Here is a 23,582-nt window from a genome sequence, read left to right as displayed (position 1 = left end):
TAAACTTTATCGGCAAGAATGATCAATGGATGTAAAGTGATCCCCTCACCAAGTTCACGTGATCTGTAATATGCAGGACACTGATAGTTTCAACTCAGTGGTAGGAAATGAGAACATTGTCGCATGTTTACTTCAGGGTATTTGATCAATTTAAACTGCAAATAAACAAAAAAATGTTTTTACATTTGTTTTGAATTGACAATGAGCTCATTTTTACTTATCAAGCTTTTTTCGATTCTCCCAAATGTATAAAACACCTATTTGTGTCAGTTGACAAGTGAAAAATATGCACAAATCTGATTAATTTAATATATAGCCTATACAGAGATTATACCTTTCCTTCTAAATTCTGAGCACAATTAATTGAAATCGACTCACCTGCCCCGGTGCAGATCTTCAAAAAGGATGCAAAAAAAATCGGTACGATTAGATGCCGCTGCATTTTGGAGTGCGTCTCTGTCAGGCTCGAGCGGCGCAGGGGAACACAATGAGTTCGTTATTAAATGTGATCCATTCTTCTTCTAAGGGGGTCTTATACTTTATTAACAGCCCTGGCCCCTCCCCCTCGGGCATTACTTCTAATAAACATCCCAACCGATAACATCTCCTCTAATAGCCTATCAATTGCTCACATATTTACAGAGGTTTTCATTATGAGATTATTTTCAATAATGAATATGCTGGCATTTATTGACAGTTCAACTGTCAGTAGGTATGAGAAGACTGCCACTAAACTAACACCATGCAGGTAGAGATATCTCATGATACAATGTGACAACTGACCACCTCTGATTACTTAAACATATATCTGTGTGTGTGTGTGTGTGTGTGTGTGTGTGTGTGTGTGTGTGTGTGTGTGTGTGTGTGTGTGTGTGTGTGTGTGTGTGTGTGTGTGCGTGTGCGTGTGTGTGTGTGTGTGTGTCCATTGTTCTGAATCTGAGCTATTCCCCCTCTGGAATGAGGAGGGTGTGGGTAATATGTTTCCCCATGACCCCTTTATTTAACTGACCTGGATCTGGGTGATAAAACGTCATCTCAGCCATGGAGCATCGACTTGTTTTATGTTAAAGTCCAATTAGAAATTCCTCCATCTATATAGAGGATAAGGAGGTTGTCACCTCATCTGATAGTTAATAACTAACTCACACGCACACACACACACAGAGATAAAATGATACTGTAAAAGCCTGATTGTCCAGTCTCTGAGACCTGGAAACAAATAAACAGGCTGTTTCACTGCTACAGTACTTGTATTGTGAACACAGTTGCCCCTCAGAGGCCATGACAAGAGATGAGAGAGGTCATATGACTTGAGTTGAATGCCATGTATGAATGTAAACATCCCCTACCTCCGACACACTGTCAGATAATGACATGAAGTAATTTCTTACAAAGCATTCTGTGACAAAACACAGTCTGTGTGGGGGCCTTATTACTGCACTGTGTCAATGCCATACTGTAGTAGACATACAGAAGGAAAGGTATTAACTTCAGCCCACCACCATCTTGTGGTCAATTTGGAAAATACAGGAAATTATTTCTCACTATAGGATGTGCCATGGCTGGGGGAACTCTGTCAGTAGCATAGTATCCATGTGAAAAAAAGAAAGAAAAAAACAGGATCCAAGGGACATTTATAATCAACTGCAGACTGCCAATATCTCTCAACTGATATCAACCCGAAAATGACATATCCAATTCATTCTCAGGCCATCTTGCATGCTCAGTCAGACTACTAGCATTTCAGCACCTTGTCCAGCGTCTGAGGCTACAACAAGTACAAGACCTCGCCAACTAGAATGTGCAATATGAAGTTAACTAATTAACTATCCTTACACCAATATAAATGTCAATTGAATGATGATGTCCTTGTCCTTGATATAGTTACCTTTTGAGGAATGGCAAGAGATCCCGACTCCACATGCCAGCCTCCTGTCTGGGACCTGGATGGGTAGAGAGGGCCAGGTGGTGGTAGTCTGAACTCAAATCCTGTTTTGTTCAAAACCCCAAATCGCAGCCTGCCCAAAGGTGAACTAATATACAATGCTCAAATCATACTTCTGAAGCAGGTGGGCACCGAAAAGCTTAGTCTGAAGATAATATAACGTCATAAAAACATCAAACAGAGAATGGAGATGGGAAGCACATCCATGATATAGATAATCTTTTTTATTTTAACCCTTGACCTTTTACAGTGCATTTAATTTGTTTACACAATTATTTGCTAAGTGACAGGTTTTAGCCACTAGTACAGAATCAGATAACTATGTATTATATTACATATCTGGGTTCCACAACCTCCTTAAGGTTTTGCCTTAATCAACATTGTGTGAAAAGACCCCAAAAGTTATTATGCAATGGATAACCATGACAACCATACAAACTCAATATTTAAGTTAAATCTTTAAATCTTCAGTTCATTCATTTACAAACAAATCAATCTCATTATCTTTATCTAATGGACATGTCCCTGTTCTGATATTTAAATAGTTTCCATGTTGTTAAAGCAGCTATCTGTACCATTAAAACAAACCAGTTAGTTAACCTGCTGTCGTCTCCTTGAGAAATGCTTTCAAAAATAAAAATACCAAAATAAAGTAAATATGGTACTATTGTGTCAAGGAAAGGTCATTAGACGAAACAAACACAGAGCTTTTTGCAATAGAACAATTTGTTGGAACCACAGCCAAACTCCGGCAAGGCGTCCAAACTGATTTAGCTACGTTCCACAACAGTTTCAGTTCATTTTGGAAACATGACAAACTCAGTTTAGATACAAGGCCAAACTCGCCTACTGTAAGCACAGGAAATAAAGAAATAGCATTTTAGTACTTTCTCTGGAGTATTTTTAATGCCAGGTACTACATTCTGAGACAGGAACCTGACAAGGACGATGGTCGAACGATTGATCGAACAATCAATCAAAAGACGAGGGTTGAGCAGTCAATCGCAACAGGACAATGTTACTGTACATCAACAAGCTCCTCTCAAACATCACTGTAGAAATACAGTACCTGTCAAACGTTTGGACACAGCTACTCATTCCAGGTATATTGCAAAACTGTGAAATAACACATATGGACTCATGTAGTCACCCAAAAAGAGTTAAACAAATCATAATATATTTTATAATTGAGATTATTCAAAGTAGCCACCCTTTTGCCTCGATGACAGCTTTGAACACTCTTGGCATTCTCTCAACCAGCTTCATGAGGTAGTCAGGAATGCATTTCAATTAACAGGTGTGCCTTGTTAAAAGTTAATTTGTGGAATTTCTTTCCTTCTTAATGTGTTTGAGCCAATCAGTTGTGTTGTGACAAGGTAGGGGTGGTACACAGAAGATAGTCCTATTTGGTAAAAGACCAAGTCCATATTATGGCAAGAACAGCTAAAATAAGCAAAGAGATATGACAGTCGATCATTACTTTAAGACATGAAGGTCAGTCAATGCGGAAAATTTCTTCAAGTGCAGTTACAAAAACCATCAAGCATTGCTGCAAAGACACAACTACTAAATGACACCAATAATAAGAAGAGACTTGCTTGGGTCTAGAATCACGAGCAATGGACATTAGAATGGTGGAAATCTGTCCTTCGGTCTGATGAGTCTAAATTTGAGATTTTGGGTTCCAACCGCCGTGTCTTTGTGAGACGCAGAGAAGGATGATCTCCGCATGTGTGGTTCCCACCATGAAGCATGGAGGAGGAGGTGTGTCGGGGTGCTTTGTTGGTAACACTGTCTGTGATTTATTTAGAATTCAAGGCATACTTAACCAGCATGGCTACCACAAGCATTCTGCAGCAATAAGCCATCCCATCTAGTTTGCGCTTAGTGGGACTATCATTTGTTTTTCAACAGGACAATGACCCAACACACCTCCAGGCTGTGTAAGGGCTATTTGACCAAGAAGGAGAGTGATGGAGTGCTGCGTCAGATGACCTGGCCTCCACAATCACTCAGCCTCAACCCAATTGAGATGGTTTTACTATGAGTTGGACCACAGAGTGAAGGAAAAGCAGCAAACAAGTGCTCAGCATTTGTGGAAACTCATTCAAGATTGTTGGAAAATAATTCCAGGTGAAGCTGGTTGAGAGAATGTCAAGAGCATGCAAAGCTGTCGTCAAAGCAAAAGGTGGCAACTTTGAAGAATCAAATATAAATATATTTGGATTTGTTTAACACTTTTTTGGATACAACATGATTCCATATGTGTTATTTAATAGTTTTGATGTCTTTACTATTATTCTACAATATAGAAAATAGTAAAAAAAATTAAGAAAAACCATTGAATGAGTAGGTGTGTCCAAACTTGACTGGTACTGTATACTCCATTATTCAAAACCCCCCTCCCTCCCTCCCTCCCTCCCTCCCTCCCTCCCTCCCTCCCTCCCTCCCTCCCTCCCTCCCTCCCTCCCTCCCTCCCTCCCTCCCTCCCTCCCTCCCTCCCTCCCTCCCTCCCTCCCCCTCCATCCCTCCCTCCATCCCTCCATCCCTTCCTCTCCCATCAGCTAACAGCCATCAAGTTCTTTCTAGTGATCTTTCAAGTCATACTCTATGACAACATTGCATAAAACCCTCTATTTGGAAACGCGGAAACAACTTTCCTTGTCTGGATGGTTAGCCATTCTATTATCATTTTTTAAGACTCCTCTGATCAGGTGCATGTCCGAACGACAATTATTTATCTGTTATAAACCTTTCTCGATACAAATAGTGGGGTACCTCTAATGTTAAAACAGTTGTGACAGGACTTGAGAATAGCATTGATGAAAGCAGAACCACATTAACTGTGCATATTATTATTCTTTTTAAATGACACATTGCAGGAATGAAAAAGTACACAACCCACCTAATGTGCATTAACATAAACGGTAACACTTGTCATAACATGGTCATAACACTGTCATGACCCATATATTTACACCTGTCGTGACATCTGTTTCGTTATTTGATGACTGGTTATGACACCTACATAAGTGTCACAACTAAAAAAAAAAGTATACTTTTTTCCCTGACAAGATGTTTCCTTTCGTTTGAATGTTTGTTTCTTGAAACCTTTGAGGTTGTAATTAATTCTTTCCAGTCATGTTATTTTTCATCATCATCACTGTCATGAAGCATTACGGCCACCCTGTGTCACTTTACTTGGACTGAGAAAATACACTTTATGACACTGTCAAGAAGCATTATGACCATCATAATCATATAAGCCAGATAGGCTCATTTTACATCCCCTTTAAATCAGTCAAAAAGAGGGTGTCTTTGTCCTGCTCCTGAAATCTTCTCCTGAATTCATCCAGTCATCAGCATTGGGTTAGGTGCATGTCTGACATCAATGTGTGCGAAATTACAATGTTCATTAAATATAGTCAACTTAAAAAAATATACATAACATCACAACCAGCCATAAAATAACGACTGTGGTAGGTTTTGTGTGTTTTTACTCTTATGTAGGTGTCATAACCAGCCATAAAATAACTACTGTGGTAGGTTTGTGTGTTTTTACTCTTATGTAGGTGTCATAACCAGCCATAAAATAACTACTGTGGTAGGTTTTTGTGTGTTTTTACTCTTATGTAGGTGTCATAACCAGCCATAAAATAACACAATATATGTCACAACTGGTGCTGGGTGTCAAGTGTTACCGCATAATCAAATATTACCGTAAGTCTTCCAGTTACTCCAACACACTTGTCCATTTCATTTCTAACATTTACATTCAAGCTCCACAAAAAGATACAACAGCAAGTAAACAGCAGATTTCTCCCTTTCGCTCGAGTTTGGTCTCAAATTCCCTTAAATACACAAACAGCTTGCAGTGCACAAAAGGAATAAGAATACAAAATTAGACTTAAATACTGTAGCAGCATTTTTTCTTTTTCTCGTTAAAGTTGTCATCTGCCTCCATTTAACAGGTAAAGGCTTTGGAGTCCCCAACACTTGGGAGGGCGAGAGATTGTCATTGGAGACGAGTAGGTGTGTGTGTGTGTGTGTGTGTGTGTATGTGTGTGTGTGAGAGGGATGCTCTAGAATGGGGGAGGACATTCAGGTAGGTTTGAGATGGAGCTACAGGAGCAGGGGGGTGGCATGGGGCATCAGGGGGTATCTGAGGCACCAGTGGAGAACAATAGCCCCAGGGCAGGACAGCAGGATGCTGCAGCCTTCCTTCCAGGCTGGAAATGTGTTAGACAAAAGGGGTTCAACTCAGTGGGATAGCCTCCATAACAACTCTTCCATCTCCCTCATTCAGTTAATTCACTGTCATGCCCTATCTTCTTCCACTCCTCAGTCAGTCTCTCATCCCCAGTGGTCAGTGGCCTCTCTCCATTCTCAAGCTTCGCCTCCCTGCCACAGAGCAACCACAAGTCCTCCTCATCTTCCCACACAGCCAAGACCAGACCATGTTAGGGTAGTAAGGAGCAGGGCACATGGCTCAAGCTGATCCAAGAAGGTGCTGATCCAGGTTCTAACCGGGCCAAACTGAACTAGGCCAGGCCAGACTGAGCCAGGACTGGGACACTCAGTAAGGGGCTTTATCTCCTGTCTCTCAGCTGGAGGCTGTGGCGATGGGCTTCTTGAGCTGCTGGCTGCAGATCTCTCTGTTCCTAGCTTCCAGCAGCAGGTCATAGCAGACGTTACACACTAAGACAGGGTCGTACAGCTGCTGGTCTGGGATGGGCAACTTCAGGTGGCAGCAGTCTTTACAGAACACATTGCCACAGTTCCTAGAGGAGGGAAAAGGGCAAACAGAGTCAACAACTAGATTCACATTTGAGTCATTTGGCAGATGCTCTTTTCCTGAGAATGCATTCAACAAAGGTAGGAAAAACAACCAACTTTCTTCAAAACAGCTGATATCTGCAACTAGATTCACTAAAGACGCAAGGGATGTCGTACGTGCTGTAAGTCTTTTTTTAATCTCAAATCACGGTTGGTGTGGTATAAAATCTGCTGTGCGTTGAAGGTTTATGCTATGTTTATTATCCTACACTTTACATTTTGGCTTCTTGATTAATGTATACATTAGTGGTCAATGGTAAAGCTAAACAAACCTGCAGTGATGTCGTCGCTTGGCCATCCAGAACTCACAGTCACAGTTGAAACAATGGGAGGCCATGTGATCGGGCACCCACCTGGTGACCTGCAGACACACGCATTTCTTTTAGAACAGTGTGTGACACATACAGTGCCTTCAGAAAATATTCACACCCTTTGACATTCTCCACATTTTGTTGTGTTACAGCCTGAATTTAAAATGGATTAACTTTTTATGGCTGCAGGGGCAGTATTGAGTAGCTTGGATGAAAAGGTGCCCATATCAAACGGCCTGCTCCTCAGTCATAGTTGCTAATATTTGCATTTTATTATTAGTATTGGATAGAAAACACTCTGAAGTTTCTAAAACTGTTTGAATGATGTCTGTGAGTATAACAGAACTCATATGGCAGGCAAAATCCTGAGTTGAAATCAAAACAGGAAGTCAGAAATCTGAGCTTGTATGTATTCACCAGTCCCCAATGAAATCCCCTTGAGATATGAATGATGTTGCACTGCCTAGGGGTTCCACTAGATGTCAACCATCAATAGAAATTATAATGAGGCTTCTATGTTGTTGTGGGAGTGAATGAGAGCAGAATATATCAGCTGTCCATCAAGCAGCCATTTTGTAATCCCACTTTTTCCTCATGGTAGTCACTTGTGTTCCATTGCTCACGAAGACAAGAAGGAATACTCCGGTTGGAACTTTATTGAAGCTATATGTTAAAAACATCCTAATGATTGATTCTGTACTTAGTTTTAAATGTTTCTTTGACCGGTAATATCACTTTTTGAAGTTTTTGTCCGATATAACGCTGACCAGAATTAGCGTTTGGATATGTATACCAAACGCTCTAACAAAAGAAGGCTTTAGGACATAAAATAACGGACATTTTCGAACAAAACAAACATTTATTGTGGACCTGGGATTCCTGGAGTGCTTTCTGATGTAGATCATCAAAGGTAAGAGAATATTTATCATGTAATTTCTTGTTTATGTTGACGCCATCTTTGCGGCTGTGGTGTTTTTAAATTGAGTTCCGTCTCAGATTATTGCATGCATTTCTTTTTCCGTAAAGTTTTTTTGAAATCTGACACAGCAGTTGCATTAAGGAGAGGTATATCTATAATTCCATGTGTATAACTATATTATCATCTACATTTATGATGAGTATTTCTGTTGAATGATGTGGCTATGCAAAATCACTTGATGTTTTTGGAACTGGTGAATCTAACATGCCAATGTAAACTCAGATTTGTTTGATATAAATATCAACTTTATCAAACAAAACATGCATGTATTGTGTAACATGAAGTCCTATGAGTGTCATCTGATGAAAATAATTCAAGGTTAGTGATTCATTTGATCTTTATTTCTGTTTTTTGTGAAGGCTATAATTTGCTGGAAAATGTGCTTATTGTGGTTTGGTGGAGACCTAACATAATCGTTTGTAGTGCTTTCGCTGAAAAGCCTATTTGAAATTGGACACTTTGGTGGGATTAACAACGAAAATAGATTTAAAATGATATTAGAGACATGTATGTTTTAGGAATTGTAATTATGAGATTTCTGTGGTTTGAATTTTGGCACCCTCTATTTTCACTGGTAGTTGTCATATCGATCCCGGTATCGGGATTGCAGCCATAACATGTTAAACAGAGTTTGTTTTGTCACTGGCCTACACACAATACCCCATAATGTCAAAGTGAAATTCTGTTTTTCAAAATGTTTATAAATTAATAAAAAATGAAAAGCTGAAATGTGACCTGTTTCAGGAAACTAGGCGTATGTTGCAAGTCACAACTTCACAGACAGCCATTTGATTTTTATTTGATTTTTAAAAAATCAAAATGCAAAATTTTGGCAGAATGCCTTCTGGAACATGTGAACTTTCATTTTCCTTAATAAGAAACTTGTATGCCATCTTTAAATATGAATACAAATGTTATACATTCCAAGCCATGTTGGTTAAGCCACAGAAAAAGCCAACAACCTTCTCACTAGCCATGACTGGCTGAGATAATGAGTGGGCTGGACATGCCGAGAGAGGAGTTAGGATTGTTCTGCCATATAGATGGCTTATGTCTATTTGAGCTGGTCAGTTTTTGTTGGTAATCCTGTTGAGCACGGCTTTAAAAAAAATATATATTGTGTAGTGGAGCTGCATAAGTATTGCTCTCCACTTTCTGGAGGATCGAATTTTGAAATCAGTGGAATTAGAGTATGATAGCTAAAGAGATGGAGAAAATACCTGTTTCCAGATTACATCTTCAAACTAAGGGAAACCGTGGCATGGCATCCGTGACAGGGAGACACGTCCATCATGCATGATGATGTATACAGGTAAGATAGTCTAGCTAGCTACATTTTCATATGTTACATGTTTATAATTTTGACAGAATGTAGTTTCATTTCAAGCTAAAGTGTACTGTTAGCTAGCTAGCTAACATTAGCTGTCTGGCTCCCTAGCTAACGCTACGGGTATGACGTTATTATTCGTATCCCAGAACCGTTTGCTTTGCTAGTTAGAGCCTAATGTTAGCTGAAATTGTTGCCAGCAGAGCTGGTTAGGCTATTTTCATGTTATCCAGAGGTAAACAAATGTGTGGAACTAAAGCTTAAGAGGGTGTGAACGATGCTGAATGGGTGTAGACAAAGAGGAGCAAAGAGAAGGCCATTTTCTCAAAAGTTTACAAGTTTAACAACTTTCAAAGCAGATTACTTTCCCATTGTTCCTCAAAAAATGGAGTGTATGATTTACCATTTTGTAGTCTCCACTTTTATCAATGTAAAAAACACAATTTGACATTTTGCTACATAAGACCAAATCCAGGTTGTGAGTCACAAATGTCTTGAGTCAATACGTATTCAACCCCTTTGTTATGGCAAGCCTAAATAAGTTCAGGAGTAAAGATGTGCTTAACAAGTCACATAATAAAGTTGTATGGACTCTCTGTGCAATAATAGTGTTTAAACTGATGGATTTTTACAGGGATGTTTTTATTATGCTAATTGGATTTTCACGGGTGCACGGACATCAACATTACAGGGTTAACATGATTTTTGAACGACTATCTCATCTCTGTACCCCACACATACAATTATCTGTAAGGTCCCTCAGTCAAGCAATGAATTTTCAAACACAGTTTCAACCAAAGACCAGACAGGTTTTCCAATGCCTTGCAAAGAAGGTCACCTATTTGTAGATGGCAAAAAAGGAAAAAAAAGCAGGTACTGAATATTCCTTTGAGCATAGTGAAGTTATTAATTACACTTTGGATGGAATATCAATACACCCAGTCATTACAAAGACACAAGGGTCCTTCCTAACTCGGTTACCGTAGAGGAAGGAAAGGGTTCAGGGATTTCACTAGTTACATAGTTTAATGGCTGTGATAGGAGAAAACTGAGGCAAGGATCAACAACATTGTAGTTACTTCATAAATACTAGCCTAATTAGTGGGTGAGAGATTGAAATGTAAAAAAAAAAAATGTTATTGCCTTGTAGGTGATAGATAGCCTTCTTCGTTACGCTTGGTACCTGGAGCGATTACAATGCCTCGGGAATTTGATTGTGAAATGTAGCCTATCTGATAACAAGGATACTTTGTCTATCATACTGTTTAACTCTACTTATTAACCACCAATATAGGTTATTTCACAGCATGAAGTAACTACAATGTTGTTGATCCTTGCCTCAGTTTTCTCCTATCACAGCCACAATTACTTTTGTTAGCGCTTGTTAGAAATTCTGTTCCAGGTTCGGTCTTACTGTTTCTGATGTACCTGAAGGTTTGGGCTGTGATGGTAAAAGCTGATCCTAAATCAGTTTGTAATGCGTGGAACCGAATATGAAACGTCGGCTCAACAAATACAACATGGAATGTGGCACACCACAAAAACATATACATTTTGAAAAATGTAATTTCACTTGTTTAGAGACTAACATTTTTTATATTTTCTTTAGTTTTGCTATTTTTATTTAAGGTTAACAAATAGAAAGGGTGAAGTTCACTTTAGTTTTTGTGTTCTGGAAGCCAAGAGAACCAACTACAGATTGTTACATCAGATAATGTGAAGAGGACTGGCTGCCCCTCATAGCCTGGTTCCTCTCTAGGTTTCTTCCTAGGTTTTGGCCTTTCTAGGGAGTTTTCCTAGCCACCGTGCTTCTACACCGGCATTGCTTGCTTTTTGGGGTTTTAGGATGGGTTTCTGTACAGCACTTTGATATATCAGCTGATGTAAGAAGGGCTATATAAATAAATTTGAATTGATTAATTGAGAGCGAAAAAAGGAAGCCTGTACAGAATAAAAATATTCCAAAACATGCATCCTGTTTGCAACAAGGCACTAACATAATACTGCAAATAAATTGGCAAAGCAATTAACTTTTTGTCCTTAATACAAAGTGTTATGTTTTTGGAAAATCCAATTAAACATTACTGACTACCACTCTCGGTATTTTCAATTATAGTGGCGGCTGCATCATGTTATGAGTATGCTTGTAATCGTTAAGGACTGGGGAGTTTCTTAGGATAAAAAAAATGGTAGGGAGCTAAGTACAGGCCAAATCTATACTGAAGTTACTTACCAAGAAGTCAGTGAATATTCACGAGTGTCCGAGTTACAGTTTTGACTTCTACTTGAAAATCTATGGCAAGTTTTGAAAGATCTGAAAATGGTTGTCTAGCAATGATCAACAACTAATTTGACAGAGCTTGAACATTTTTGAAAAGAATAATGGGCAAATCTTGCATAATCCGGGTGTGGAAAGCACTTAGACTCACAGTAGTAATTGCTGTCAAAGGTGCTTCTACAAAGTATTGACTCAGGCGTGTGAAAACTGATGTACTGTAAATGAGATATTTCTGTATTTAATTTATAATAAATGAGCAAAAATGTCTAAAAATATGTTTTCACTTTGACATTTATAAGGTATTGTGTGTAGATGGGTGAATTATTAGTATTTATTTTTATCCATTTTGAATTCAGGCTGTAATAAGAAAATTTGGAATAAGTCAAGGGATATGAACACTTTCTGAAGGCACTGTACGTATCTGGGGCAGAAAGGTGGAAAGATGAGTGGGAGAGGAGAGGCTGTAGTATACAGGTGTAGTATGGGGTTATATATAAGCAGTAGAGAGAGAGAGAGAGAAACCTGAAGCAGACTATGAGGGACGCTGACCTCTGTGTCCTTCTGGTCTACTCTGTCCCAGCTGCCCTCGGAGAAGCAGTCCTCGCTGTGATCCGACAGACTTTCCTCCTCGTCACTGTCGTCTGACTCACGCAAACACGTCTGGGAACAGACAGGTCAATATGAGAGGGAGGGAGACAGGTTGAGAGCAAGAGACATATGTCATAATTTCACAGTACAGTAATAATACTGGGTTACTATCAACACTGGGTTACTGTTTATAGTCTACATGTGAGAGTTACTCACAATGTTGTCCTCGTAGTTGACGTCAGGCTCAGAGGGCGGCATGCCGTACTGTCTCTCCAGCCTCATCTGCAGCTGGCGCACCTGTCTCCTCAGCACTTCCACTTCCTGTTTATATCCCGCCTCGATCTGCCTGAGACGCTGCTGCACCGCGTCCATGGGCACCGGCAGCCCGTCATCATCCAGGTAGGCCGGGGAGGGCGGGGAGAAGGGAGAGGCTGGTAAGAACTGGCGGGTTGAAGAGGTGGGTGGAGTGCTGGTGCTGGTTTGACTGCAGATGGCAGCATAGCCTGAGCTGCTTCTGACTGCAGAGAGCCAGCCTGACCCTGACTGGACTGGGCTGGAGCTGGCTGGGGCCGGGCCACGGACCCTTTCCTCCTTCTCCCTGCGGCAGCACTGCGAACCCCCGTTAGGCAACCCGTTGGACACGGCCATGCCCTGGGCACGGAGCAGCTTGCCAGCCAGGCGTCGACTCTGGTAGGCGGTGGGCTGGAGGGCCCGACAGAGACCTGAGGAGAGATTGGCTGGGAGGCCAGACTGGACCAGGCCCTGGACACTCTCCCAGTGGGAGCCCAGGAGAGACAGCTCCTCACTGACACTCAGTTGGCTCTGGGAGACCGGGTGTCGCACTGCCACTACCTGGCTGTTGTCAACAGGGGGCACTGTAGATGCGGAGGCCATTGCTACTGTTGGTACTGCTACTACACATTCTCTCAGAGGCACCAGCTCTCTACCACTTACAACCTCTGTCCTCTTCCCTTCTCTCTCCGCTCCCTGGGCATGGGTCTGGGCCTGGGGTAAGGCCCACTCTGGGGCCTGGGTCTGGCCCAGACTTTCTCTCCTGCTCTGGGGCAGTGTTGGTGGGGCCTCTGCTTTGTCTGTGAGGGTCTCTGTGGAGTCTTCCATGGCCATAGAGAATAGAGGAACTAGCTGCTCGAGGGCCGGCAGCTCTGCAGACACTGAGTGGCTGTTCTGGAGGCCATTGGTGATAGGCCCATTCAGAACAGCTGCCGGTAGTTGGCCCTTCCAAGCAGGTGGGGAAGGTAGGCATGCTTCTGCTGCCCGGGCAGTGTGGGTAGTGACCTCAGCAGTCCTGTAGCGGCTGTCAGCCGCCTGTTGTGGCAAGGGAGGTGGAGGGCAATGGGGGCTGGTGGTCTGGGGGAGGGAATGGAGGAGAATGGGTGTGGGCAGGGGGAGAGGGGTGGGGTGGGGAAGCCCTTCTCCAGAGTGACGGGGGGGAGGGGCAGGTAGGGCAGAGGTTGTGTCGTCAGACAAATCTCCTCCCTCAACTCCTCCTCCTCAAATCCCTCTTCCCTTGGCTCCATCTCCAAGGGTGTGGTAGGAGGAGTCGGAGTGACAGGCTCCACCTCCGAGTCATTGTCGTCCAATCCCGTGTCAGGGCTGACGTCCTCAGGGCTATCGGGTTCAGCCCCTCCTCCTATAGCAGCCATAGGCTCCAAGCCATGGGCAGTACGGCCCTCCTGGCAGTGCTTGTTGAGGTTGGGGTCGCTGGAGGTGCGGGTGAGGGCCATCCCGTTCTCACAGGCCGACACCAGGTTGTCCATGGAGCGAGACTTAGGAAGCCTGCACAAAGGGGAACAAATACCAATCTCAAGTTGACGGAGCTTCCCTCATCTGTGAGCTTCCTTCTGTACCACTAGAGAGCAGGCTGGATCTGAGCAACAAGATGTAAGATAGTGAACCAAGCCCACCTTCAGTTTTCACCACAAGCCTGTTGCCTCCTTATTTAATAAGCCTTGAGAAGAGAGAGCTCAGAGCAATACAAGGAATACAAGTAGGTCGACGATGGCTTGAGATAAAATTAAGTAAATGGTCTTACGAAAACGCTAATGGGCTGTATTGATGACTAGAGACTGAGATGGATGAATGGAGTGAGTGGGTAAGGGATAGCCCCACCTGTCGAGAGATTGTGAGGTGAGCTCATCTCCCTGTGCGCAGGGGCACAGGTAGAGCTCCATGGCGTCCTCGGCAGCGGTGCAGGGGGAGGAGGTGGGCAAGTAGACGGCCGTCCACAGCTGCAGGGCCCGGGTGTGGCACACCGGCTGCAGCACCTGGACACGGGACAGGGAGGAGAGGACCAGGGGGCAGAGGTCAATAAAAGACACACATAAATTAGGTTTTGTCTCAGTAAATCCATATAAATGGTGCCGATATTATTTTTAATGAATTCATTGTGAATATTTGGATGAGAGAATCTTTCCTTTCTTTTAAAGGTCAACAAAAGTATCAAAAAGCTCCACTCATTACCGACACACTATGATCCTGGGCGTCATCAGAAGTGTATTGGACGTGGGAAAGATTGGCACCTTGTGCCTCAATGTGAAAATGGAGGAGAGGGGAGGAGATAATGTGGATAGGATAGAACAGAAGAAGAAGAGAGAAGAAAAACATGACCATAGAGGTAGGTTACCATCTCATGACAGGGAATATAAAGGAAGTTCTGGAAGTTCTTGTTGCCGGTGCGGAGCAGAGACCAGATGGAGCAGGTGCGTTTGTAGATGTTGCGAGCCTCTCTCTCCCGCCCGTTGTTACACAGGAACGTCCCGTACAGGCACGAGTATGTGTGCTGAACCAGCTTGACCTGGGAGGAGAGGAACACAACACAGTTAGCCGCTACACACATTCCTTACAATACATACAACAGTACACTCTTAACAAAGAGACCAAAGGTATATATAGTTTTACAATGCCTTTACAATGGCTTTTTCTTAGTCCTTGCACAGCACACAATACTGAGACACAATACTGAGACTTCCGGCACCGACAGAGATTGATCGGATCCCAGCCGGCGACCCAAAACAACGACGTCGTAAAAGAGGCAAATGAAGCGGTCTTCTGGTCAGGCTCCGGAGACGGGCACATTGCGACACCGCTCCCTAGCATACTACTCGCCAATGTCCAGTCTCTTGACAACAAGGTAGATGAAATCCGAGCAAGGGTTGCATTCCAGAGAGACATCAGAGATTGTAACGTTCTTTGCTTCACGGAAACATGGCTCACTCGAGAGACGCTATCGGAGTCGGTGCAGCCAGCTGGATTCTTCACGCATCGCGCAGACAGAAACAACCATCTTTCTGGTAAGAAGAGGGGCGGGAGGGTATGCCTTATGATTAACGAGACGTGGTGTGATCATAACAACATACAGGAACTCAAGTCCTTCTTTTCACCTGACTTAGAATTCCTCACAATCAAATGTCGACCGCATTATCTACCAAGGGGATTCTCTTCGATTATAATCACAGCCGTATATATTCCCCCCCAAGCAGACACATCGATGGCCGTGAACAAACTTTATTTGACTCTATGCAAACTGGAAACCACATATCCTGAGGCTACATACATTGTAGCTGGGGATTTTAACAAGGCTAATCTGAAAACAAGACTCCCTAAATTGTATCAGCATATTGATTGCGCAACTGGGCTGGTAAAACCCTGGATCATTGTTTTTCTAACTTCCGCGACGCATATAAGGCCCTCCCCCGCCCTCCTTTCGGAAAAGCTGACCACGACTCCATTTTGTTGCTCCCAGCCTACAGACAGAAACTAAAACAAGAAGCTCCCGCGCTCAGGTCTGTTCAACGCTGGTCCGACCAATCTGATTCCACGCTTTAAGACTGCTTCGATCACGTGGATTGGGATATGTTCCGCATTGCGTCCAACAACATTGACGAATACACTGATTCGGTGAGCGAGTTCATTAGAAAGTGCATTGACGATGTCGTACGATGCCATAGCAACAATTAAAACATTCCCAAACCAGAAACCGTGGATTGATGGCAGCATTCGCATGAAACTGAAAGCACGAACCACTGCTTTTAACCAGGGCAGGGTGACCGGAAACATGACCGAATACAAACAGTGTAGCTATTCCCTCCGCAAGGCAATCAAACAAGCTAAGCGTCAGTATAGAGACAAAGTAGAGTCGCAATTCAACAGCTCAGCCCGCGTGAGTAAAACATTTAAACGTGTTAACCCTCGCAAGGCTGCAGGCCCAGACGGCATCCCCAGCCGCGTCCTCAGAGCATGCGCAGACCAGCTGGCTGGTGTGTTTACGGACATATTCAATCAATCCTTATCCCAGTCTGCTGTTCCCACATGCTTCAAGAGGGCCACCATTGTTCCTGTTCCCAAGAAAGCTAAGGTAACTGAGCTAAACAATTACCACCCCGTAGCACTCACTTCTGTCATCATGAAGTGCTTTGAGAGACTAGTCAAGGACCATATCACCTCCACCCTACCTGACACCCTAGACCCACTCCAATTTGCTTACCGCCCAAATAGGTCCACAGACGACGCAATAGCAACCACACTGCCCTAACCCATCTGGACAAGAGGAATACCTATGTGGGAATGCTGTTCATCGACTACAGCTCAGCATTTAACGCCATAGTACCCTCCAAACTCGTAATCAAGCTAGAGACCCTGGGTCTCGTCCCCGCCCTGTGCAACTGGGTACTGGACTTCCTGACGGGCTGCCCCCAGGTGGTGAGGGTAGGTAACAACATCTCCACCCCGCTGATCCTCAACACTGGGGTGCGTTCTGAGCCCTCTCCTGTACTCCCTGTTCACCCACGACTGCGTGGCCATGCACGCCTCCAACTCCATCATCAGGTTTGCGGACGACACTACAGTGGTAGGCTTGATTACCAACAACGACGAGACGGCCTACAGGGAGGAGATGAAGGCCCTCGGAGTGTGGTGTCAGGAAAATAATCTCACACTCAACGTCAACAAAACAAAGGATATGATTGTGGACTTCAGGAAACAGCAGAGGGAGCACCCCCCTATCCACATCGACGGGACAGTAGTGGAGAGGGTAGTAAGTTTTAAGTTCCTCGGCGTACACATCACGGACAAACCGAATTGGTCCACCCACACAGACAGCGTCGTGAAGAAGGCGCAGCAGCGACTCTTCAACCTCAGGAGGCTGAAGAAATTTGGCTTGTCACCAAAAGCACTCACAAACTTCTACAGATGCACGATCGAGAGCATCCTGTCGGGCTGTATCACCGCCTGGTACGGCAACTGCTCCGCCCACAACCGTAATGCTCTCCAGAGGGTAGTGAGGTCTGCACAATGCATCACCGTGGCAAACTACTTGCCCTCCAGGACAACTACTCTACCCGATGTCACAGGAAGGCCATAAAGATCATCAAGGACAACAACCACCTGAGTCACTGCCTGTTCACCCCGTTATCATCCAGAAGGCGAGGTGCATCAAAGCAGGGACCGAGAGACTGAAAAACAGCTTCTATCTCAAGGCCATCAGACTGTTAAACAGCCACCTCTAACATTGAGTGGCTGCTGCCAACACACTGACTCAACTCCAGTCACTTTAATAATGGAAATTGATGGAAAAATATGTCACTAGCCACTTTAAACAATGCTACTTAATATAATGTTTACATACCCTACATTACTCATCTCATATGTATATGTATATACTGTACTCTATATCATGTACTGCATCTTTATGTAATACATGTATCACTAGCCACTTTAAACTATGCCACTTTGTTTACATACCCTACATTACTCATCTCATATGTTTCTACTGTACTCGATACCACCTACCGCATCTTGCCTATGCCGTTCTGTACCATCACTCATTCATATATCTTTATGTACATATTCTTTATCCCTTTACACTTGTGTATGTATAAGGTAGTAGTTTTGGAATTGTTAGGTTAGATTACTCGTTGGTTATTACTGCATTGTCGGAACTAGAAGCACAAGCATTTCGCTACACTTGCATTAACATCTGCTAACCATGTGTATGTGACAAATACAATTTGATTTGATTTGTATGTACACTTTAAGACACAATACACATAATACTTTGTTCAAAGGTTACTGTCTGATACCTCTTATGTACAAACGTCAAATAAATCGTCAAGACATGTCTTATACCAACAGAAGAGTAGTAAAATTGCCAGGTAGAAAGAGAGAGAAGGTGAAGGCAAAGAGAAAGGAGAGAAAAAGAGAAGAAAATGATTGGGTAAAGGAAAGTGAGAGAATGAAATCGAAAAGGAGAGGTGGTAAGTGTAGCCTACTGTACATACCAAGAATGCCTCGTTGAACTCGAAGAAGCAGGGGAACTGTTTGAGCAGCTGGTGAACACAGTCTAGCCACTGTAGGAAGACAGGACACTGCTCACTCACATCCTCAGCACTCTCCTGGTGACCGCAGCGATCGCCAAACTTATGACCGTAGTCCAACCACTCTGTCTCCACCAGTACCTGGAAACCCTGTGGATGGGTGGGTGGGAGGGGTGGGGGGGTTCAGTTGTGTTTCTCACACCATGGCCTAAAAAAGGTGTGTGTGTGTTTTGGGTCAATTCAATAGGGTGTGCGAAACAATTGGTAATACCATGAACTTTCACTATCAAAAAACCTGATATTTGCTGCATCAGTGTTATTAGTCTTAGTGACCACAGTATCCTAAGGGCCAGGGGTCAGAACGTGTCAGAGAGTGAGTGTGAGTGTGTATGTGTGTCTACCTCTAGTGTCCTATAGAAGGGGTCCAGCAAGATCTTGGCAAGAGCCACAATCTGTGGGGTGCGGTCCCACCCGTCTGAACAATGCACCAGGACAGGACGTCCCTCCCTTTCCACCGCAGAGCACACTAGAGTGGCAGCCTTCAGCATGACGGATAGGTGCTGCAGCCAACGGGTGCTCTCCAGAGCAGAAAGCCAGCTGGGAATACACAAGCCAAGGTGGGACCAATCAGAACAGGTATAGAGGTTTTAGAATGCATTCTGAGGGAGGTAAATAAATAACGATGGGTAGAGTAAGCGGAGGTAACCCTGAGGACACCGGGGAGGAGGGTGTGGCAGCGGGAAGTGAAGCCCCTGACTTAGATCTGTAATGGGCTCTGTCATTTTAAAAGGGGTCACTACAGCACCTATTTTAGAATACCAGGAAATCTACCACTAGAAAAGCCCTCGTGTGCATCATGTGATGTCACTGATTCCAGTTTGGGAGTTGGGGCCTGCACTCTCTACATGCAAGGAGACAGTCACACACAAAAGACCTGGGACAAATATGATTTGAAATCTTTTAAGTACTTCGAGCATTTTCTTTAGCCTAACCTAGAATGCCAGGTGGGCGTGTTTGCCCTTTTGGGACTTTTCTATTGCGTCCATTGTGACAGACAAGCTCAATAAAGCACAGTTCAAGTATTTTAAATAATTTCAAATTGTATTTTAAGCCAGGTTTGAGACACACACACACACACACACACACACTTCAGGCCAGACAGCTGGCCTGCCCAGCAGGAATGGGGCTGGATTGCGGCTGGCTGCATTCCCCTTCTCCCTGTGGTGTAACCTCACTGAGGCCCGGAGAAGGGGATAGAGGGAGGGAGGGAGGGAGGGAGGGAGGGAGGGAGGGAGGGAGGGAAAGGTCAGAGGGATCCACTTACTTCCCAGGGTCAGGGATCTGGCTACAGACTGTTCGGAGGGACTGGAAGCTGTTCCTAATGGAGTGGATGTTGGCCATGCCCATGAACATCACCTCACAGTTAGGGTAGTACTCTGAAAACAAAAACATAATCACTCAGACTACAGTTAGGGTAATACTAGGAAACACACAGGAACACACACACAATAACTTCAGTCACATGGGGTATTAGTACCCTGCAGACACACAAAGACAAAAATATCATCAGTCAGAATAAAACAAGTACAATCTTTACTGCTTTAGGGAGAGTGAGCTGTAAAGATGATTGATTACGGTTGTGCTCAAGCTCAGAACACATCCACTTGAAAGAAAACAGGCTAGGCTACTGTCAGGTGATTTGACAGATTGACAGGTCTGAATGTCAACAATACCAATGTGAGCGGCTCATGACAGCATCTCCCAGAGGGAGAAATAGACCCACAGTGTGGGGCCATGTCATGTTACGCCTCTGCCTTTTGTTTTAAGATGGTCATACTATGGATCATTTAGCTATTTGATTTGGAATTTTAGGACCCCTTAAGGTATAAAAAAGAAATACAAAAACAATATATGATAAAATATTGAACTTGGCCTCTACTACTGTAGCCCAGTGAAATAATTGAATAACACATTAATAAATGGCAAAAAATACAGTCCCCCTCAGGAAATATATATTTTTCTCACACGTATTTAACCTCTTTTTTTTGGGCATTCATTTTATTTATTTTTTTACCAGTACCGGTTACCTTCAGACGAGTCCCCTGACACTTTTGGGGGGTTGTAGTAAGAGCAACACGGAGACCACCATGTTCGTGAGAGTCTCCCCTTTCCATAGAATGGTCATAATAGTAGATCAAACTGTTCGGACGCTACAGACGTTTTTTGAGAAGATGGATTTTCAGGATGTCTCATGGTCTGACAAACGCCGCTCTAGTTCTGCCACCTTTCACCGCAGATGCGGAAGTGCGACATCGGCAGATTCGAAAAACATATTTCTACCTGAAAGTGACGGATTTTGATGGGGATTTTGTATTATGTTACTTAGATTGGGGGGAATCTAGGTGGTTATAATACACTATTTTTGTCAAATATGACTGGAGTTTAGTCAATATACAGTACCGGAAAGTATTCAGACCCCTTGACGTTTTCCTCTTTGTTACATTACAGCATTATTCTAAAATGGATTAAAGAAAAAAAAAATCCTCATCAAATCTACACACAATACCCCATAATGACAAAGCCAAAACAGTTTTTTTTTTAAATGGTTGCAAATGTATGTAAATAAGGTATTTCATTTTAAAAATATTTAATAAGTATTCAGACCCTACATAAGTATTCAAACAAAAACATCCAGAAAAACAACCTTTGAAATTGAACTCAGGTGCATCCTGTTTCGATTGATCATGTTTGAGACGTTTCTACAACTTCATTGGAGTCCACCTGTGGTAAATTCAATTGATTGGACATGATTTGGAAAGGCACACACATGTCTATATGAGGTCCCACAGTTGACAGTGCATTTCAGAGCAAAAACCAGGAATTGTCCGTAGAGCTCCGAAACAGGATTGTGTCGAGGCACAGATCTGGGGAAGGGTACCAAAACATTTCTGCAGCATTGAAGGTCCCCAAGAACACAGTGGCCTCCATTCTTAAATGGAAGAAGTTTGGAAGCACCAAGACCCTTCCTGGAGCTGGCCGCCCGGCCAAACTGAGCAATCGAGGGAGGCCTTGTTCTTTGCTCACTCTGACTCGAGACTTCCTCTGTGGAGATGGGAGAACCTTCCAGAAGGACAACCATCTCTGCAGCACTCGACCAAACACGCCTTTATGGTAGAGTGGCCAGGCGGAAGCCACTCATCAGTAAAAGGCACATGACAGCCCGCTTGGAGCTTGCCAAAAGGCACCTAAAGACTCTCAGGACATGAGAAACAAGATTCTATGTTCTGATGAAACCAAGATTGAACTCTTTGGCCTGAATGCCAAGCGCAACGTCTGGAAGAAACCTGGAGCCATCCCTACGGTGAAGCATGTTGGTGGCAGCATCATGCTGTGGGGATGTTTTTCAGTGGCAGGGACTGGGAGACTAGTCAGGATCGAGGGAAAGACGAACAGAGCAAAGTACATTTGACAGTGCATTTCAGAGCAAAAACCAGGAATTAGAGCTCTGAAACAGGATTGTGTCGAGGCACAGATCTGGGGAAGGGTACCAAAACATTTCTGCAGCATTGAAGGTCCATCGATCACCACATTCTTTTGGAGAGATTGGAAACCCAAATTGGTCTACACGGACAAGTTCTGGGCTGGTTTAGATCTTATCTGTCGGAAAGATATCAGTTTGTCTCTGTGAATGGTTTGTCCTCTGACAAATCAACTGTAAATTTCGGTGTTCCTCAAGGTTCCGTTTTAGGACCACTATTATTTTCACTATATATTTTACCTCTTGGGGATGTTATTCGAAAACATAATGTTAACTTTCACTGCTATGCGGATGACACACAGCTGTACATTTCAATGAAACATGGTGAAGCCCCAAAATTGCCCTCGCTAGAAGCATGTGTTTCAGATATAAGGAAGTGGATGGCTGCAAACTTTCTACTTTTAAACTCGGACAAAACAGAGATGCTTGTTCTAGGTCCCAGGAAACAAAGAGATCTTCTGTTGAATCTGACAATTAATCTTAATGGTTGTACAGTCGTCTCAAATAAAACTGTGAAGGACCTCGGCATTACTCTGGACCCTGATCTCTCTTTTGAAGAACATATCAAGAACATTTCAAGGACAGCTTTTTTCCATCATTGCAAAAATCAGAAACATTCTGTCCAAAAATGATGCAGAAAAATGTATCCATGCTTTTGTCACTTCTAGGTTAGACTACTGCAATGCTCTACTTTCTGGCTACCCGGAAAAAGCACTAAATAAACTTCAGTTAGTGCTAAATACGGCTGCTAGAATCCTGACTAGAACCCCAAAATTTAATCATATTACTCCAGTGCTAGTCTCCCTACACTGGCTTCCTGTCAAGGCAAGGGCTGATTTCAAGGTTTTACTGCTAACCTACAAAGCATTACATGGGCTTGCTCCTACCTATCTCTCTGATTTGGTCCTGCCGTACATACCTACACGTACGCTACGGTCACAAGACACAGGCCTCCTAATTGTCCCTAGAATTTCTAAGCAAACAGCTGGAGGCAGGGCTTTCTCCTATAGAGCTCCATTTTTATGGAATGGTCTACCCATGTAAGAGACGCAAACTCGGTCTCAACCTTTTAAGTCTTTACTGAAGACTCATCTCTTCAGTGGGCCATATGATTGAGTGTAGTCTAGCCCAGGAGTGGGAAGGTGAACGGAAAGGCTCTGGAGCAATGAACCGCCCTTGCTGTCTCTGCTTGGCCGGTTCCCCTCTTTCCACTGGGATTCTCTGCCTCTAACTCTATTACAGGGGCTGAGTCACTGGCTTACCGGTGCTCTTTCATACCGTCCCTAGGAGGGGTGCGTCACTTGAGTGGGTTGAGTCACTGATGTGATCTTCCTGTCTGGGTTGGCGCCCCCCCCTTGGGTTGTGCCGTGGCGGGGATCTTTGTGGGCTATACTCGGCCTTGTCTCAGGATGGTAAGTTGGTGGTTGAAGATATCCCTCTAGTGGTGT

At 43.5% G+C, this 23,582-nt stretch overlaps 3 protein-coding genes across 7 annotated transcripts in view; all 3 read right to left on the bottom strand.

The window, feature by feature from the left end:
* Positions 1–502, bottom strand: part of ca4a (carbonic anhydrase IV a) — a 34,035-nt gene extending 33,533 nt beyond the window's left edge. The window contains exon 1 of the mRNA XM_024432671.2: positions 379–502. Coding sequence (XP_024288439.2) covers positions 379–442 — 64 coding nt within the window. The 5' untranslated portion in view covers positions 443–502. The remainder of the gene's footprint in view (positions 1–378) is intronic.
* A 3,994-nt stretch (positions 503–4,496) lies between these two features.
* On the bottom strand, positions 4,497–13,515 carry LOC112258345 (myotubularin-related protein 4). The gene is made up of 4 exons (XM_024432670.2): positions 12,481–13,515; positions 12,226–12,336; positions 7,054–7,142; positions 4,497–6,726 (listed from the first exon to the last, which is right to left on the bottom strand). The coding sequence occupies exons 1-4, from the start codon at positions 13,387–13,389 to the stop codon at positions 6,549–6,551; spliced, it is 1,287 nt and encodes a 428-aa protein (XP_024288438.1). The 5' UTR covers positions 13,390–13,515; the 3' UTR covers positions 4,497–6,548.
* The window catches only part of LOC112258344 (myotubularin-related protein 4), a 95,392-nt gene continuing 85,285 nt past the window's right edge, over positions 13,476–23,582 (bottom strand). For all 5 annotated transcript variants that reach the window (XM_024432666.2, XM_024432668.2, XM_042327119.1 and 2 more), the window contains 6 exons: positions 19,921–20,032; positions 18,998–19,193; positions 18,561–18,746; positions 14,909–15,079; positions 14,395–14,549; positions 13,476–14,061 (listed from right to left, as the gene is read on the bottom strand). In XM_024432666.2, the coding sequence (XP_024288434.2) occupies positions 13,476–14,061; positions 14,395–14,549; positions 14,909–15,079; positions 18,561–18,746; positions 18,998–19,193; positions 19,921–20,032 (1,406 nt within the window). The remainder of the gene's footprint in view (positions 14,062–14,394; positions 14,550–14,908; positions 15,080–18,560; positions 18,747–18,997; positions 19,194–19,920; positions 20,033–23,582) is intronic.

This window comes from Oncorhynchus tshawytscha, linkage group LG09, assembly GCF_018296145.1.
Source record: "Oncorhynchus tshawytscha isolate Ot180627B linkage group LG09, Otsh_v2.0, whole genome shotgun sequence".
NCBI classification, from domain to species: Eukaryota; Metazoa; Chordata; class Actinopteri; order Salmoniformes; family Salmonidae; genus Oncorhynchus; species Oncorhynchus tshawytscha.
The sequence above is the reverse complement of the archived record's forward strand: the minus strand, read 5'-3'. Positions and strand labels throughout refer to the sequence as shown.